Genomic DNA, 19,411 nt, shown 5'->3' with positions numbered 1-19,411 from the left:
ATTAGAATAAATAGTATGTCGGATAACATGTTCCACTTAAAATATGCACAATATATAACTTGGTAGCGCTGGGAAGTGATCACAACACATCAGAACGGATAGTGTTTCAGATAAGTTGAAACCCTGAAAATTAAATATGTAGAAACTACAGCAGCAGCAACAAACACTAAAGTCAGGGGATATGTGAGATATACTGGCTGGTAGGAGAGCAAGTAATGATGAGTGAGCTTCTAGGACTCTGGATCCTAAGCAGACAGCATGAAGTATGCAGAGTATTAAGAAGCACACTGCCGATCAAGAATTGGCTTTGAACTTTGATTCTGAAATGTTATTGATTGAAGTCAAACCACTTTTAATAACATCCCTCCACGAGAAAGGAAGAAAAGACAAGAACTTAAGCTACATATATATTTGGATGGGAAGATGCATCTTGCATCTTGAGTTCTAAAAAGTTAAATATGATAGAACTATAATATTTGAAATGGGGTAATATGGCACATCAGCCATTGAAAGGACCTGAGAAAACCATATCAGCTATTGCCCTGAAGTAGATATTGCAGTTACAAGGAAAAGCCACTATAAGTTTACAAGGAAACTTCATAGTTGGGAGCAGATAAGGTATATTGAATATATAGGTGAATAGCCCAAGAAGAGCACTCACTTTTTACTTGAACTAATAAACACATCTTAAAGCCATTGTCATTATGCCCATTGTTACTATAATCATTAATGGAAGCCTCAAGAAGCTTTGCTGCTGCCCTTATTAAAACAAGAGTTACCTAAACTTTACACCCTAGTATTATTCCAAGTAACTTACTGATGGTACATCTCAATCCTTTCCATTCTTCTGGACAAGTACATCTGCCATTTTCCCAGGTCCCACCATTCCTGCAGAACTCTATAGGGACACTTGCCTCGATGGTAAATGTTCCTAAAGAAACAACAAATAACACAATAGTATAAGAACTGCCTGATCAGTTTCTCCTCTTTGGGCCTGTGGCTTTTTATTTATATATGTAAAACCATTACTTTGAACCATTGGAGAAACATTCTTTGTAATAACATCATCAACAAAAATCATTTTTAAAAAAAACCCTGCATAGAGAAATACAGTGTTTAATAAGTGTTACGGATAGCAAAAAAAATTTGAAAGATACAACATCTTGACCAAGGAGATTAGAAACTACTGAGGGAAACAGGAGATTATATAGATGATTAGATAATAAATAGATGACAGATAGATGATAGATAGATTGATTGATAGATATAGATAGATAGATAGATAGATATAGATAGAGAGAGAGAGATAGATGATAGATATAAATGATAGATAGATAGATAGATAGATAGATAGATAGATAGATAGATATGATAGACAAATAGACTGAGTAAGCATGCAGATTTCTAAGTGCTTTAAGAACACAGAAGACAAATACTGAGGACAGAGGAACCCATACAGGGAAGATTTTCCTAAAGTATTTGAATTAGTACTAAGACTAAATCTAGAAGAGCCAGATGAAAAAAGATGGCCCCAGGTAGGCAGGATACAAAATGCAAAATCACAAAAACATAGAAAATATTGACATGTCAAAGGAACAGAGTAACATACCAGGAGCATTGGTTCAAATATGGAGCAACAGCAGGACATACACTGGATTTTGAGTGGATTTATAGACCAAGCCAAGGAGATTCAGTCCTGCAGGAGCTGACCTCTTAAAACAAGGTAGTAACATCTTAAGAAATGGTTTTAAGGTAAACACCTCAAGCAGTATGGGAAGTGACCAAGGTTAGGAGTTGAGGAAGACCAGTTAAATGAGGGCCTGATCCAGAGCAGTAGCTCTAAGAAAGTTAGGTGTCAATAGATTCAGGAAGCATAGCTGTGAAAAGGTTGTTAGCACCTAGTGCCTGGTTATTTTAATCTGGGAACAGTGGTCTCCAAAGTGGAAGTCAGGGGGGTGGTGAAAAAATTAATCTTAAGAATACAGGAAGCAGAGTCCCAGTTCCAATAACGATGGAGTACATTGTGCCATATTAACCCTCCCACAGATAACAATTTTAAACTCTAAACAAAAGTTTTAAAAAAAACTACTTGACATTGGACAGCAATGAAAAGCAGATAGCAACTGAAGCCTATTCCAAGTATATACATCATTCCACTAAGGGCACTCCTCAGTCTGTATAGCAGGAGTAGCTGAAACTCCAGCAGAAAGCCACAGTCTTAGTGCGTTAATATATGAAAAGAAACTAAGGCTACCACAACAACTGGAAATTAAACAGAAATCCCAGAATGGAGGGAGCCATATCAAAGGGAAGTCCAAAGACTAGTAAATTCATTTCTAAATGCCATGATAACCCTGATATCAAAATCTGACAAAAAATTATAAGAAAAGAAAATTACAGACCAATAAACCTCATTTACACAGATGCAAAAATCCTTTAAAAATAGTAGCAAATCAAATCTAGCACTATATGAAACTGATAATACATTATGATCAAGTAAGATTTATCCCAGGAGTACAAAGTTGCTTTAACAATAGAAAAATCAATTAATTTAATTTACCATGTGACAAGAATAAAAGGGAACTTCTTCAAAATGATAAAAATCATCTATGAGGAACCTACAACTTACATCATACTTTATAGCATGATTCTGAATGCTTTCCCCTCAATAGAAAAGACTTTAATATAATTGCCGCAACCACTTTTATTCAACATTGTGCTGAAGATGCTAGCCAGTGCTGTAGGCAAGAAAAAGAAATAAAAACATAAAGTTAATAAAGGAAGAAATAGAACTGAGGCAGGTGTTAGTCAGACCCAGGCAGGTAGAATGTAGTGCCCAGATGCAGGCAGATAGAGCTCAAGGTCCCGGTAAAGTGCAGACAGAAGAGAACTAGGGTCAAGTTTTCGCAGGAAACAAGAAGTCTCATCCTGGACCTCTGGGAAAATTTCAGCCTAAGAAACAAGGGAGTTTCCTGAACTCATCTCGGCTCTAGCAATAACTCTGAGCCACTTGGTAATTTACTCCCTTTTTGTACTTATAAACTCTAGACACTGCAGCCCTGTGTCCTCCCTTGGAGCCCCACCCAGTTAGTGGGAGTCCTTTCCTTTTCATTCCTCATTAAAAGCTTTGCTGGTTGCTCCGCACTCTTGTCTGCTGGCTTCATTCTTCGTAGCCTCCAAGACATGATCCTGGGAAAAACAACATCTCAACCAGTAACAACTATCTTTGTTAAAGATTACATTATCAAATACATTGAAAATCTTAAGGTATTACAAAAAAAGCTACTAGAATTAATAAGTGAATTTAGCAAGGTTGCATGGTACAAAATAGATACACAAAATGAAATTTATTTCCACATATTAGCAAATAACTGGAAAACAATTATAAAATAATTTCCATTAAGTTAGCATAAAAATAAAAATTTTGAAATAAATTTTTAAAAATGTGTGCAAAACCTCATTATTGAGAGAATCTTAAAAGATCTAAGTAAGTGGACATATATGCCACACATGAATGGAAGACTCAAAGTTGTTAAGGGTTGCTATCATCCCTAATTTGATATAGCCAAAATATAAAAAATTTACAGAAATTAACTGGTTTAAAATTGTTATGGAAATATAAAAGACCTAGAAAAGCTAAAACAAACTTTTAAGAGAAAAGATTTGGATGACGTACATTACTAATTCTATGACTTACTATACAGCCATAACAATCATGAAATGCTATCAATATAAAGAGACAAATACATCAGTGAAATACAATTAAGAATTTAGAAATAGAAAAAACATATCTAGCCAGTTCACTTTTTTAAATTCCAAGGCAATTCAATTGGAAAGGGAAGTATTTTTCAAAAAATGGTGCTAGACTGAGATAAACATAGCATACTCAAAACTCAATTTGAGATGAACCATAGACCTAAAAGCAAAAGCCTCTCTAAGAAAACATGGAGTATCTTTGCAACTTTAGGAAAGAGCAAGAATTGTTTAAAGAGGACAGAAAAAGCACTAAGCATAAAAGAAAAAATTGATAAATTGGACATAATCAAACTAAAAACTACTGCTTATCAAAAGGCACTGTTAAGAAAATAAAAATTGGAATCCACATTGGGAGAAAATATTTGCAATGTATTCTGACAAAGAAAGTGTTTCCATAACTGTAAAAGTGTTTCCAAAAAGTGATTGTAAATTCAAATTCTATTTTGTAAATTGTAAAGCATACACTTAATAATAAGAATACAAATAGCCCACTTTTTTAAATGGGCAAAAGACTTGAACAAACGCTTCATAAAAGATACATGGATGGGCACTAAGCACATGAAAATGTTCAGCATCTTAGTCATTAGAGAAATGCAAATTAATACTACAATGAAATATCATTTCAAACCCACTAGGATGGCTGAAATTACAAAACTCACAATGCCAAATGTTGCAGAGGATGTGGAACAACTGGAACTCTAGCAAATTGCTATGAGAATTTCAATGATTTTGGAAACCTGTTTGGTAGTCTTTTACAAAGTTAAACATACCCCTCTACCTATGACACAGAAATTGCACTCCTAGATAGATATACAAGATAAATTGAAATATATGTCCACAAAGAGACTTGTACAAGAATGTTTCTAGCACCTGCAGTGGATGCTATTGTACAGCACTTGGATCCTCCCTTTAGAACTGAAGCACCCATTCTACCAGCTTTTATGAATGTAGACAACTGAGAACATTCCCCTGAGTCTTTTTCTAGAATTGCTTTCAACGAAAGAGAGTCAGCTTATCCAAGATTCTCAGGATACATGCCACAGCCCATCCCCCAGCCTCAATACCTCAAACAGTGTATTTTCCAAAGATAGTGGCATTATGTATCCCATATCACTTACTCTTCTTATAATATGGTGATGATACTTCTCCACTAAGTGAAGTTTATGTTCCCTCTCCTCAAATCAAGTAGACTTTTGTATTTGTCTGGGCAGATAGAGTGGGAGAAATGAAGTGTGACTTCCAGGCCAGATCATAAAAGGTGATTTTGCTTCCACCTAGCTCTCTCTCACTCTGTATATATGCCTTAGGAGACCTGAGCCTATAGGTGACGTGTAAAAAACATGGCTACTCTCAAGCCCCCATGCTGGAGATATCAAGGGGAGAAACTAACCAGAGACAGAGAAAGAAGCCTAAGGAGCTTCAGCTATTTCAACTTTTTGAGTTTTCCCAGCACAGGCACCACACATGAGTGAAAAAGCCTTCAAAATGTCCCCATTTCAAACCACCATCTGAAGGCAACTTCATGAGAGGTCCTAATCCAGAACTACCCAGGCATGCTGGTTCTAAATTCTGGACTCAGTAAAACCATGAAAGATAATAAATGATCATTGTTGCTTCAAGTAATTAAGTTTTGGGGTATTTTGTTCTGTAACAACAGATGATTAACACAGGGGGCACCCCAAAAGGCCATCCCAGCTTCAGCTGTGTGCAATTCAATTTCTCCTTTCACCCAGTCCTGTCTTAGTGACTCCCCCAAAAGTATTGATCCCAAGAGCCCCTGTTGAAACATTTATATGGACAAATCTATTCAGAATATGTTTTCCAGGGAACTTTCCTTTAAGTACATAAGAAATAAAGACATACGCAGATAGACAAAAATTGAGGGAGTTTGTCACCAGTAGATCTACTTTGTAAGAAATGTTAAAAGAAGTTCTTCAGAGATAAAGAAATGATACAGGTCAGATACTTGAATCTACATAAGAAAAGTGCATTAGAGAAGGAATAAATGAAGATAAAATAAAATCTTTATTATTAATAACATTTTGTTCAAAATAATAGAAACAATGTATGAGATGATTATAGCTTATGAATGATGAGATGAATGACAAAAAAATAATGTTCTAAGCGAAGAGAAGAAGGAATTAGGAATAGTCTGTTATAAGATACTGTCATTACCCATGAGACCATATATTGTTATTATAAAGTTCTACTTAGATTAATTTTAAATGTATATTGTAAACTCTAGGGCAATCATTAAAAAATTTTTAAGTATAAATGATATGCTAAGACAGGAGGGAAAGTGGAATCAAATAACTTGCTAAATATCTAAAGTAAATATCAATAGACATGAAGGGAGAAATTGAGAGTAATAAAATAATAGCAGGGTACTTTATCACTTCACTTACATCAATGGATAGATCATCCAGACAGAAAAATCACTAAGGAAACAGTGGCTTTGAATGATACATTATCAAATGGACTTAACAATTACATGCAGAACATTCCATCAAAAAACAGCAGAATACACATTATTTTCAAGTGAACATGGAACATTCTCCAGGATAGATCATGTTAGGCCCCAAAACAAGCCTCAGTAAATTTGAGAAGATCGAAATCATATCAAGCATCTTTTCCAACTACAACAGCATGAAACTGCAAATCGGTAACAAGAAAAAACTGGAAAAAAACACAAACACACATAGGCTAAATATCATGCTATTAAACAACCAATGAGTTGATGAAGAAATCAAACAGGAAATCAAAAAATACCTGAACACTAATGAAAATAGAAACACAATGGCTCAAAATCTTTGGAAGGTATTAAGAGCTGTTCTGAGAGGGAACTTTATAGGAATACAGGCATATGTAAAGAAACAAGAAAAATCTCAAATAAATAATCCAACCATAAATCTAAAGGAACTAGAAAAAGAAAAACAAACAAAGCCCAAAGTTAGGAGTAAGAAAGAAGGAAAGAAATATCAGAGTGGAAATAAATGAAATAGAGAGTTAAAAAGATAGAAATGATCAATGAAACAAAGAGCTGGTTCTTTGGAAAGATAACAAACTCAGTAAACCTTTAGCCAGACTCATCAAGAAAAAGAAAGAGAAGAATCAGATACATAAGAAATGAAAGAGAAGCTACAATTGCCACCACAGAAATACAAAGGATTATAAGAGATAACTATGAAAAATTATATGCCAACAAATTGGAAAACCTAGAAGAAAAGGATAAATTCCTAAAAACACAATCTTCCAAGGCTGAACCAGAAAGAAATACAAAATCTGAACAGATCAATTACTAGTAATGAAATTGGATTGGTAATTTAAAAACTCAACAAAACTCTAGAACCAGATGGCTACACAAGTTAATTCTACTAAACATTTAAAGAACAGTTAATACCTATCCTCAAACTATTCCAAAATATAGAAAAGGAAGGACATGAAACCAAAATTACCCTGATACCAAAACTTGAAAAAAACACTACAAAAAAATTAAACTACAGACCAATATACCTGATGAATACAGATGCTAAAATCATCAACATAATTTATCAAAATTGAATTAAAAATACATTAAAAGGATCATTCACCACAACCAACTGGGATTTATTCCAGGGATACAAGGATGGTTCAATATCTGCAAATCAATCAGTGTGAAACCCACATTAACAAAAGTATAAATATCATATATGATCATCTCAATAGACACAGAAGAAACATTTGATAAAATTCAACATTCATTAATGATAAAAACTCTCAAAAAGTTGATATAGAGGGAACATCTTCAACATAATAAAAGCCATATATGACTAACCCATAGCCAGCATCATATTCAATGGTGAAAAGCTGAAAGCTTTTACCAATATCAGGAACAAGACAAGGATGACCACTTTCATCACTGTTATTCAACATACTACTAGAAGTCATAGCTATAATAATACAAGAAAAACAAGTAAAAGGCATCCAAATTGGAAAGGAAAAAGTAAAATTGTCAATATTTTCAGATGACATAATACTAGATATAGAATACCCTAATGATTCTACCTAAAAACTGCTAAAACTAATAAATGAATTCAGTAGTTTCAGAATACAAAATCAATATACAGAAATCTGTTGTATTTATATGTACTAAAAATGAACTAGCAGAAAGAAAATTAAGAAAACAATCTCAATTGTAATTGCATCAAAAAGAATAAAGTACCTTAGAATAAATTTAACCAAGGATGTGAAAACCCTGCCCTCTGAAAATTGTGAGACTTGGATGAAAAAAATTGGGGAACAAAAATAAATGAAAGATATTCCATGCTCATGGTTAGGAAGAATTAGTATTGTTAAAATGTCTGTACTACCCAAAGCTATCTGCAAGTTCAATGTGATCCTTATCAAAACACCAATGTCATTCTTCACAGAACTAGAATAATCCTAAAATTTATATGGAACCACAAAAGACCCTGAATAGCCAAAGCAATCTTGAGAAAGAAGAAAGGCTCAAGATAACATGCTTCCTGACTTTAAAGTATAATGCAAACCTTCAGTAATCAAAACAGTATGGTACAGACCTGAAAATAGACATGTAGATCAATATCAAAGAATAGAGATCCCAGAAATAAACCCATACTTTCAATGGTCAGTTAATATAACATCAAGGAGGCAAGATCATACAATGGGGAAAGACAATCTCTTCAATAAGTGGTGCTGGAAAAACTATTAACTACATGCAAAAGAGTGAAACTGGACCACTATCTAACACCATACACAAAAATAAACTCAAAATGTATTAAAGACCTAAATGTAAGACCAAAAACCATAAAAGAAACACAGGCAGTAAATTCTTGAACATTGGCATTAGCAGATTTTTCTGAATATGTCTTCCTAGGCAAGGGGAACAAAACAAAAATAAACAACTGGGATTACATCAAAAGAAAAACCTTCTGCACAGCAAAAGAAACCATCAAAGAAGTGAGAGAAGGTAACCTACCAAATGGGAGAATATATTTGCAAATGGTATGTCCAAAAAGGAGTTAATATCCAAAATATATAAAGACATACAACTCAACAACAAAATAATAATAATAATAATAATAATAATCTGATATAGAAACTGGGAAAGGGACTGAATAGACATTTTTCTAAAGAAGACATACAGATGTCCAACAGGTACATCAAAAGACATTCAATATCACTAATTATCAGGGAAATGCAAATCAAAACCACAATGAGATATCACCTCACACCAGTCAGAATGGCTAGTATCAAAAAGACAAGAAATAAAAATTGTGGATAAGGATGTGGAACCCTTGTGCATAGTTGGTGTGAATGTAAGCTGGTACAGCCACTGTGGAAAAGTTCCTCATAAAATTAAAAATAAAACTATAATATGATCCAGTAATTCCATTTCTAGGTATTTAGCCTGAGAAAACAAAAACAGTAATTTGAAAAGATATATGCACTCCTGTATTTATTGTAGCTCTATTTACAATAGCCAAGACATGGAAGCAACCCAAGTAGTTATCAGCAGATGAAAGAGAAGACATGGTAGATGTATATAATGGCATATTTATGCAACCATAAAGAAGAATAAAATCTTGCCATTTGCAACAACATAGATGGATCTAGGGGGCACTATGCTCAGTGAAATATGTCAGAAAAAGACAAATACCTTAGGATTAAACTTTCATGGGGAATCTAAAAATATAAAACAAATGGAAAAACAAACAAAACAGAAATAAACTATTAATAACAGAGAACAAACTGGTCATTCCAAAGGGTAGGAGTGGGGTAATGGACAAAATAGGTGAAGGGGATAAAGAGGTATAAATTTCCAACTATAAAATAAGTTATGGGGATGAAATGTATGGCATAAGGAATATAGTCAATAATATTGTAATAACTTTGTATAATGACAGATAGTAACTACTTTTATCATGGTAAGAATTTCATAATGTATAAAATTGTCAAAAAACTATATTTTACACCTGAAACTAATATAATATTGTATATCAACTATACTTCAATAAAAGAAATGCTCAACTGAAACCAGAGAAGGCAGAAAAGGACATTGGAAATGAAAGATACAAATGAAAGAACCAAAAAAAACAGTTAAAACATGATATATATTAATCCAATAATCACTTAAAATGGCAATGGTCAAAATTCACAAATTATAAGACAGAGACTACAAGAGCAGATAAACAATAAGACCCAACTTGACATTGTTTACAAGAAACTCACTTTAAATAAAAAGATATAGACAGATTAAAAATAAAGTGATGGAGAAAGATATGCCATGCTAACACCAATTGAGGGGAAGTTGGAGAAGCTATATAAATTTCAGATAAAGAGGAATTTAGAGTAAGAAAAGTCATTAGAAACAAGGAAGGACATTACATAATGATAAAGGGCTAATTCTCCAAGAAAAACTAACAATCCTTAACATAAGCCTAAAATAAGTGTTAAACTAAGTAAGGCCAAAGCTGATTAAAACTGCAAGAAAAATAGACAAATCTGCTACTACAGTTGGATAAATACCCTCCTATTAGTAATCAACAGATCCAGCAAACAGAAAATCAGTAAGGATATAGTTGAACTGAACAGCACCTTAAATCAAGTATGTTTAATTGACAGTAATTTACCAATGATGCCAGAGTAAGACATTCTTCTCAAGCTCACATGGAGTATGCACCAAGATAGACTACATTGTGGGTTGTAAAATATACTTGAACAGATTTAAAAGGATAGAAATCATACAAAGTATAGCCTCTCAAACTAAAATGGAATTAAGCTAAAAATCAATAACAGAAAGGTAGCTGGAAAATCTCCAAATATTTGGAATTTAAACAATATGCTTCTAAATGACATGTTGGTTAAAAGAGTCTCAATAGAAATTTAAAAATATCTTGAACTAAATAAAAATGTGAGATACAGTGAAAGCAATGCTTAGTGGGAAAGCGATATCATTGACTATATGTATATGAAGCAACAATTGAAAGTGACACGGGTCCATCAGTAAGGGGTTAGTTAAACAAATGAAGGTACATCCATATAATGAAATATAATGTAGCTGTAAAAGAAGATCTAGTTCTTTATGAAGTGCTGTGGAGAGATTTTTGACATTCATTGTTACTGCAAGAGCAAGGTACAGAAATGAGACAGAGAAATAAGACTATAGATTCATAATTGCCTGTACTTGCAAAAGACTGGAAAAATTAATAGAAATTCTTACTTGCATATATTTGGATATGGGAATAAGATTACATACCTTGGTATGTTATTTTTATTTCTCCACTCTGTGAGTATATGACCTATTCAAATATGCAATTAAACAGAGATTTCCAAACAAATAATAAACAAAAATCATAAGCAAATGCCATGAAAAACCTTATCCTAGTTAACATAAAAATTGTGATCAAATGGCAGTTGTCTAAAAATAAAGACCAAAATTCACCCCAAAAGAAGGAAATAAAACCTAAATAAAACTATTGCCATTAAAATAGTTGAATCAGTAGTAAAAAAAAATCTACATGCAAATATTTCAAACTACCATAGATATACAGTAGTATAAAATATGATGGGAAAGATAAACAAGAATTTCAGAATATTGTTATCCTCTGAGTAGGGAGGGAAAAGAATGTTGATAGACTGGAGTACAAAGGTTTTTAGCTCTTTCTGTAAAGTTTTATGACTTATTTTTCTTAAAACCCCAAAGCAAATCTGAAAGAAAGTTGCTACCATTTAAAACTGGGATTTGGGTAGTTGGGATGTTTTATTGTTCTCTGTACTTTCTGCATCTGAAGTATTTTATAATTTAAAAAATTTGCATATTCCCTTGGTTACACAGAGAAGTTTGTCACACACCAATTATAATTAAATCTCTCTTGCTGAATCTTAAGTTCTTTGATCAGTATCTTATTTTTTTTAACTAACAGAATTTATTTTAGAGCAGTTTTAGGTTTACAGAAAAGTTAAGCAGAAAGTACAGTGAGTTCCCATTTACTACTTGTCTCATCCCCCCTCCCTTTCCACAGTTTTCTTATTAATATCTTGCACTATGTGTTGCTTTTGTTACAATGGATGAACCATCACTGATACATTATTATACAAGCTTGTGAGAATATTTCTACAAGGAAATTTTATGGTTACTTCTCTTACGGTCTTTGAGTACTATCAGTAGTAGTCTCTAGTTTCACGATAATTTCTCACTGGGGTTTCTGCACTGTACATGTAGGACAAATCCAGATTCTATAGCCTGGGGTTTCAATTTCTTGCAGTGACTTAATTTTTTTCCCTACTTATGTCCCTAAACAGATGATAGACTTATTTAATGCTTCTCTGGGCTAGTGAGCAGAAACCTTACTAATCTCCTTTTCATGGCAGAAGCAACTCAAGGCATCAGGCATCACACCCACAGCTCAGGTCCGGTGTCCCCACTTCATGCAAGATGAAGTCAGGTCTCCTAGCCCCCTGTGTACATCAAAGCCACAACCCCCAGCCTCCAGGTCTAATGTCAGTGCCTGTTCATCACTATGGCATTGACTTTCCTCTTGGTTTCTGCTACCTGGGATTTCCCTTCAAGGAAGAAAACCTGCTGTGTATTTGAACTACTTTCACATTTTATTCATGAATTCTATATGTTTGTAAGTAGAAAGGAGACCTGTCTATGCCTACTCAATCTGCCTTTTTGCTGTAAATCAAGAGTCATTTGTTATACTTAATGAGTATTTTGACTCCCTTTAAAGCAAACGCCATGGCTTATTATCTCCAGGTCTAGCACAAACCAAGATACATAAGAAGTACTTAACGAATGTTTGCTGACTGGCGTCTTTACCATTTGCATTTTGATTGAGGATATTGAGCTTATCCTGAGCTATCCACTTCTCTCTCATAATCATATCAATACCTTGTGCTCCCCAGTTCAAGACCCTACCTTCTGAAGTACCTGAATTGCCACAAAATAAATTGTTGAGCCTCTGTTTTTTAAGTAAAGAAAGTCAGACCCCAAAAGATTACATGGCCCGTTTCTATCAGGTAACAGTTTTTAGACTTAGGGACTCATAAAGTGACATTAGCTATTCATTAGCCCAAACTCTTCATTCTAAATAAAGAGTAACTTGTTCCAGATTAATAATTAGCTGAGTGGGGACTAGAACTCTAATCTCTTGGTTACTAATCACATGCCTGGCTATCTCCTCACAGTGCCTGCCTTTACCATGGGGAGAACAGGGAGAGAGCAACAGTTTATTTTACTAAAGGATTCATACACAGACAAACATTTCACAGCAGTATTTTTCTGTTTTAACACCAATATGATATTAATATTTCTCTACATTCTTTTAAATGGTAACAAGTGCATTTCCAGAAATATTAGCGCGATTTTCAATACCCTTACTACACGTCATGGAAAATTAAACACGTGACATGCTTGATGCTGCTTGAGAAAGTAGCACAAAATATAAAAAATTTGAAGTATAAAATATGGGCTGAATTTCTTCTCCTAAATGAGACAAAATTAGAATATGTTTTGAAAAGTCTAGTTTGATTAAACGAAGGAGTAAAAACATCTTTCCTTAGCGAAATTTCATCAGGAGACTAATGTTTGGCTCAAATTCTTTGAGTTTAGAATCCAGGCACTTGCCATCTGTCCCAGACAAGGAATTTGAAATATTTGGATGAAAACAAATCTTACTCTTAAATAAGAGGACAATGTTTAGGAAAGTTTATTCCACTGTGAAAAAAACTTAAAAATGTAACAAATAAAATACATATAGTCTTTCCTTAAGATAAAGGTCATTCAAAATTAACTACATGGTTACACATTTCAATAAACTGGTTAAATATTTTGATAAAAATTTCCTTGATGGTGTACCATTTTAAACATTTTTGAAAATGCAAGAGGATATAGCAGCTCTTAGAACTTTCTGTTTCTGTTTCGAGCTGGTCAGCTGAACTTAATGACTAAACCTATTATACACCTTCAGTTTGATCAAATGGGTGTCAATCCAAAGGTCCAGTGTAGGTCAATTGCATCTATTCAAGGTACAGTTCAGGGAGTGGAGAAAACTATAAATTAAATTATCTAAAATTGGTAAATTAAATTGGTAAATTGTAGTGTACTAGATGTCATCTTAAATCTGTAAATGTGTTAACTAATTTAATCTTCACAGCAGCCCTATTCGGTAGGGCTTATTGTTACTCCTGTAAGAGGAAAACTGAGGCACAGAAATGTTGAGTAACTTGCTTAAGTTTACTCGCTTAGTAAGTGATGACACTGGGATTTGATTCAGGCAGTCTGGCTCCAGAGTTTATTTTTTTCCCCTCCTCATGTACCTTTTCTCCCCCCAGCTTTCATGTGCATATTTAACTACCATATTCTATATTGGACTGTTTTTCAATAATATGTCATCAAATACCTATAGCGGTAGTTGTATTCAGAATTTCAAATAAAAAGATCTAATAGCTGGATATCAAGGAAAAATTCCAATAAATGAAGGTTCTATCCTCTTAGTTTTAAGAAAAAAAATTGACTTTTATATGGGATCAGCAATTTAAACATTACTAATTCTGATGTTAAAATACCTCATGCCCCTAAGACAATTACATAATAAGATTTATTCCACAAAAAACAAATCCCTCTCTTTCATAGAAATTATTTTCTTGATTTACAGAGTGGTAATAGGAGGAAGCAAGAAGGGAAACTGGTAAAGAAAAATTGATTTACAGCAGTCAGATTAACACTAAGTAGCCTGAAACCACAGCTACTTAAAACCCAACTTCATACATCCAGAAAACTCCTCTGGATCTATTTTTTAACACCAAAATGCAACCTGTCCAACAGGAACAGTTATGTGAGGTTGATATATTTTCAAATTTGCCTCCTGAAAAAGTACTGTAATTGAGTAAAATGAAAACCAAGTATCTGTGGACAAATTACTTTCTGAGAATCAATAAACTCTCCTTGACTTTTCCCCAGAATACATTTCCTACTGTGCAAGAATGTCAATGCTATGAAGTCTGACCTTTGGGCTTGGAAATATTTCACCCAACAAATGTCTCTAGTCAACCTGAGGCCTAAGTGAGTGCTGAGATGGAGAATGAAGGTCAGAGCATCAGGGGGGTGGGAACGGCAGTCATGATGGCACAGAAGAGGTGGTCCTCTGACCCCGAAGGGTTATAGGATATGCTGAATAAGGCATAATCATCATTACTTAGAGGATATGAAGTTAAGGTGCTCTTCCATTAGTAAGAGTTAAAGAAAACATCCCCTACTATTAAGATTATGGACATCTGTCTATGTTTACATTGGGCCTAGCTCAAGTTGGAAAATATCAAGGGAAAGATATACAATAAAGCTTAATTATATTTTCATTTTAGTTTTATCATCTATGGAACTGAAAAGCCATGCTGTCTCTTGTGTCAGAATGTCTTTCTATTGGAAGCATGAATCCAACGGCCCCTTATGTCCGTCCATTCTGAAAATACATCAGATAAGGTGAATGCTATTCTATAAAGAATGACAATGTAAAATGGCTGGAAGTCTGAAAAAACTTAGATTTGATCTGACATAAAAGCATCCCACAAAACTGCTGATCATACGGTTAAACACAAGAGGTCACACACAGTTGGAGAGACCTTAATGAAGCCAGTCTTGAAGTGGTCAATGTGCTGCATGGCTTGGAGCAGAGGAAGAAACCTAAAACCGTGCCTGTCTTAACTGATGTAAACAAATTCAGAATGACATTTATTTTAATATTTTGAGAAAAATCCCAAGAAGTTAGCAACTACGTTACTTTTAATAAGTCTGCTAACTCTTATCCCAGTGTCTGGTTTTCACACTATTCTTTCATTTACTGTCAACTATATGTTGGCAACTATATTCCAAGTACTGTTTTAGGTGCAGGGAATTGAGATTAGTAAGTCAGGTTCCTGTTCTCCCAGAGGTTTCCTGCTAAGAAGGGGGATACAGACAGTAAGGCAGCAAACAAATAACTAAGAAATCATCATGTATTAAAAGCCATAAAAAATACATGTGAAAGAGAGAGAAAGTGACGATAACCTTAGACTGGGTGGACAGGAAAAGTCTCTTTGAGGAGGTGACATTTAACTGAAGACCTAAATCATCAGAGGAGACAGCTATGTGAAACTCTGCAGCAAGAGTGCTCCAGACAAACCGACATCATCAGAGAAGAACTTCAAGTCTTAAGATCCTTTCGGAAATTGCAAGAGTCATCAATATAGATTTGAAAATTTTCTTACCAAGCAAACTTTAAATGCATAAGGTGTCTTATTCCTGGGAGTATAGATGGAAAAAGTCCAACACACTTGGCAATATATCTCATTGTGATACTTTGGTGAAAGAAAAATCATTATTACTTAATGTTTTCAGCAACAGCATACAAAAATGCCAGACACTATTTCAGCAGTCCTGAGAGGAGTCTTGTCTATTTCCTTGAAATGTTGTCAGCTTTGTTAGGTCCAGAGCCTTGAACCATGACCTCTTACAAGAGGACTTATTAAGGAGTAGGCGCAGAATAAAAAGGTTTTCTATACTACAAACAAAAAAATCATTGGTGTGCTAAAGGCCATGTCTTGAAGCATTTGTTTGATATTTAAACCAATAATTCACATTAAAAAGTAAAAAGGTAAACTTACTTTTAGAATAATTAGAGATGAACTTACTCACGGACTACGTTAATCAGCTTTCACTGACTTGAAGGCAATGTGACTTCCCAAAGTGCCTGACTTTGCCTAGCAAAACACCAAAATGCTCTCATTCTAATGGTTACTGCATATCTTCGTGAATTAGAGTTTTCAGCCAGAGTTGCCTCAAAAAGAAAAGATGAATCAATTGATTGGCTTACCACTGTCTTCCCTCTAAGAAGGAAGAATAGTGTGGGAGTAAAGAGCACAAATACTGAAGTCAGATTCAGGAGATTCAAATTCAGACCCAACAGTTTCTAAGTATGTAAGCTTGAAAACATTCTCTGGGCCTCAGTTTCCCCACCTGTAACATGGATATCATAAAAACTGCTTCAAAGGTGTTTGTCAGGACTAAATGGAGTAAGGTATGTGAAGTTGTTAGCATAGTATCTAGATGATAGTAAAAAAAAAATAGTTTTTAATTGTAGACTTTATAATAATGAAATATTTAAATAGCATACATATAGCCACATTAATGTTCACTCTGTAGTCAAACAGCAACTTCTCATTAAAATATACTTAGAGCAGAATTTGGATTTTTTTCTGTTTTTTCACAAAGAGACGATTACTTTTTCATGACAGGTAAAAGTGAGAGAGGCATGATTTGTATGTTCTGTTTATATAGAAAAAAACAAATTTTGACTGCAATAAAATTAATTGACCTAAAATTATATGTGTTTATGTATATTTTTCCAAGTAAGACATTCATAGTTTTCATCAGTTTCTCAGAGATATCCATGACTCTCCCCTCAAAAAATAAATTTAAAAATAATTTGTATCTGTACACACGTAAAGGGATCATAGCTAGACCACTGAATAATTACAGAAGGTGGGATGAGGTGGATGAAAAGTGCTGGAGGAGAATGGGGTGAAATAAGTGGGAGGATGTGAAGTGGGATGAACCAGAATTTACCAACTAAAACAAAGTCTAGATAAAACGTATGGGGCAAAATAATAACGGTAAACAGTATCAGTCTTTCCTTCTTTCTCTTTAAATGATAGGAATAACCCCTTCCTTTTCCACTGGGTTTACCCAAAAACTGAGTGTTGTTCTTTATGTAAACAGCCAATTGAAAAGTTCTGCCAGTGCAAGGAAACATTCCTCTTTTGTGAGGAGCTGGAATGTTTTAACTGTTAAACATGGGTTCTTTACTGCTTATTTTGCATCATCTTGGGTCTTAGCCCTCAGGAAGCTCAGGATATGTTTTTTTTTTATTTAGCAACTACCCTAGCTATTGACTTTCAGGTACTTTCTATCCCCTATGCTGTCCTCTTCCTTATATTTTTGTACTTTGGTCCTTGTTTTAATGGTTCTATTGTACCTGTATCCTCCATAAGTCAACACAAGTTTCCCTTTTAAAAGTAGATCTCATATTTAAAAAAAGAAGGTAAGAAGTAAAGAAAGTTTTCCTTAAAATATACCCTTTCAGTAAGGTCATTGAAATGTAGCAGTCTTCAGAGTAAAATCTGCAGTTCTTAATTTGTTTAACCTCAAATGATTTTACAAACCTTAAACACAAACATATTTTCCCCAAGTTTAAATTTCATTATTTCTATCCTGGTACATGTTCTCATGCTAGTTCTCTAAATCTTATTAATACAGTATTCTCTAAATATTGTTCTTTGGGGGGGAAAAAGGTTTCATTCAGCTACCATTCCATCAACAGCCAGCAGACTTGACTTCTTTTGTCCTCAAAGGTGGACCTTTGCAGCCACACACTGTTTCTGCTAGCTCCCCGCCCTTCTGTCCTCCACAGTTCCTGACTCAGAGAGCAGACCACCTCTCCTCCTACCCTCTCTGGACTTGCATCATTTACCCAAACTTACCCAGTTTCCTTAGAAAACTTCTCTGTTTTTAAACAAAAGGGATTGCTCTGCACATCCAGCTTTGTATCCCTTCATGGAGAACCTCTGCAGGCCAAGCGAACTAGCATCCCAGTTATGGAAAGTCTCTATTGTGAGTTTCTGGGGTCTTTCCTTTCCCATCATTGTTTTACACATCATTCCCCCCAACTCCTATCTTGCCCGGAGTCAGCTCTAGCACTCAACAGGTAACTAACCAATATTTGTTCAACATCCAGGAAAATAGTTTTCTAAATGATTTAGATGTCTGAATAGTTTTCTACATCTGGAAAGTGGGGAATTTGTATGCAAACTCTAAGATCATGTTATTTACAGTCTTCATGAAAATATTCCTAAACTTCCTTACTGAAACAAACTGCATTCTGTGCATTTTTGATTATGCATGTATGTGTGTATATGTCCATAACTGTTTACCTTTATTGGATTTGGCTAAACAAATCCAACCACGTGTTATTAATTATTTTAATTATTACTCTGCTATCCAGTCAGGAGTTAAAAGAGCATAAAGAGGCCAATGCAACTGTTATTCATCATGCTGCCCACTCACACACACGTTTTCATGTGCATACAACCATATGCCAGCACTCACTTGAACCTTGTCTTTTATATTTCATAGATGGCACCTTGGTGGACAGCCTCAGCCCCAGACATGGCACATTCCAGTCCTGGCATGTCAGGTGGCAAGGACAGAGTCTCAATGCCTTCTGTCACACTGAGTTAAACATAGCAGGATGACATTACCTCTCTGGATCCTGATTACGGCCCTCCAAATGCCCAGTCCCAAAACAGTGGTCGTCAGCAGTCCACACACAATGGCCACCAGCACCTTGGGGTCCCACTCACGGCAGGAAGCCATGGAAAGGCAAAACCAAACTCCACTCCTATGTGAAAAATAAGTACCTTCCTTTCTTCTTGAGCCAAGAAGTTTAATCAGAAACTACTCCAAAAAATAAAAATAATTCTAGAGCTGAAAAATAAAAATAATTCCTTCTTTCAGGAGCCAATCTATCAGGCAGAGATCCTCATTTTTTAGAATTTTTGAGGTTAATCAGGCAGGATGCAGTTCTAATCACCTAAAAAAAAAGGTGCATGCTCTGAC

At 34.5% G+C, this 19,411-nt stretch overlaps 1 protein-coding gene across 1 annotated transcript in view; it reads right to left on the bottom strand.

Moving 5' to 3' along the window:
- The window catches only part of ADGRG7 (adhesion G protein-coupled receptor G7), a 78,776-nt gene extending 59,365 nt beyond the window's left edge, over positions 1-19,411 (bottom strand). Inside the window, exons 1-2 of the mRNA XM_036916509.2 lie at positions 19,054-19,411; positions 818-931 (exon numbers count right to left, since the gene is read on the bottom strand). Coding sequence (XP_036772404.2) covers positions 818-931; positions 19,054-19,168 — 229 coding nt within the window. The 5' untranslated portion in view covers positions 19,169-19,411. The remainder of the gene's footprint in view (positions 1-817; positions 932-19,053) is intronic.

The sequence above is a fragment of the Manis pentadactyla genome, chromosome 1, assembly GCF_030020395.1.
Source record: "Manis pentadactyla isolate mManPen7 chromosome 1, mManPen7.hap1, whole genome shotgun sequence".
Classification (NCBI taxonomy): domain Eukaryota; kingdom Metazoa; phylum Chordata; class Mammalia; order Pholidota; family Manidae; genus Manis; species Manis pentadactyla.
The sequence above is the reverse complement of the archived record's forward strand: the minus strand, read 5'-3'. Positions and strand labels throughout refer to the sequence as shown.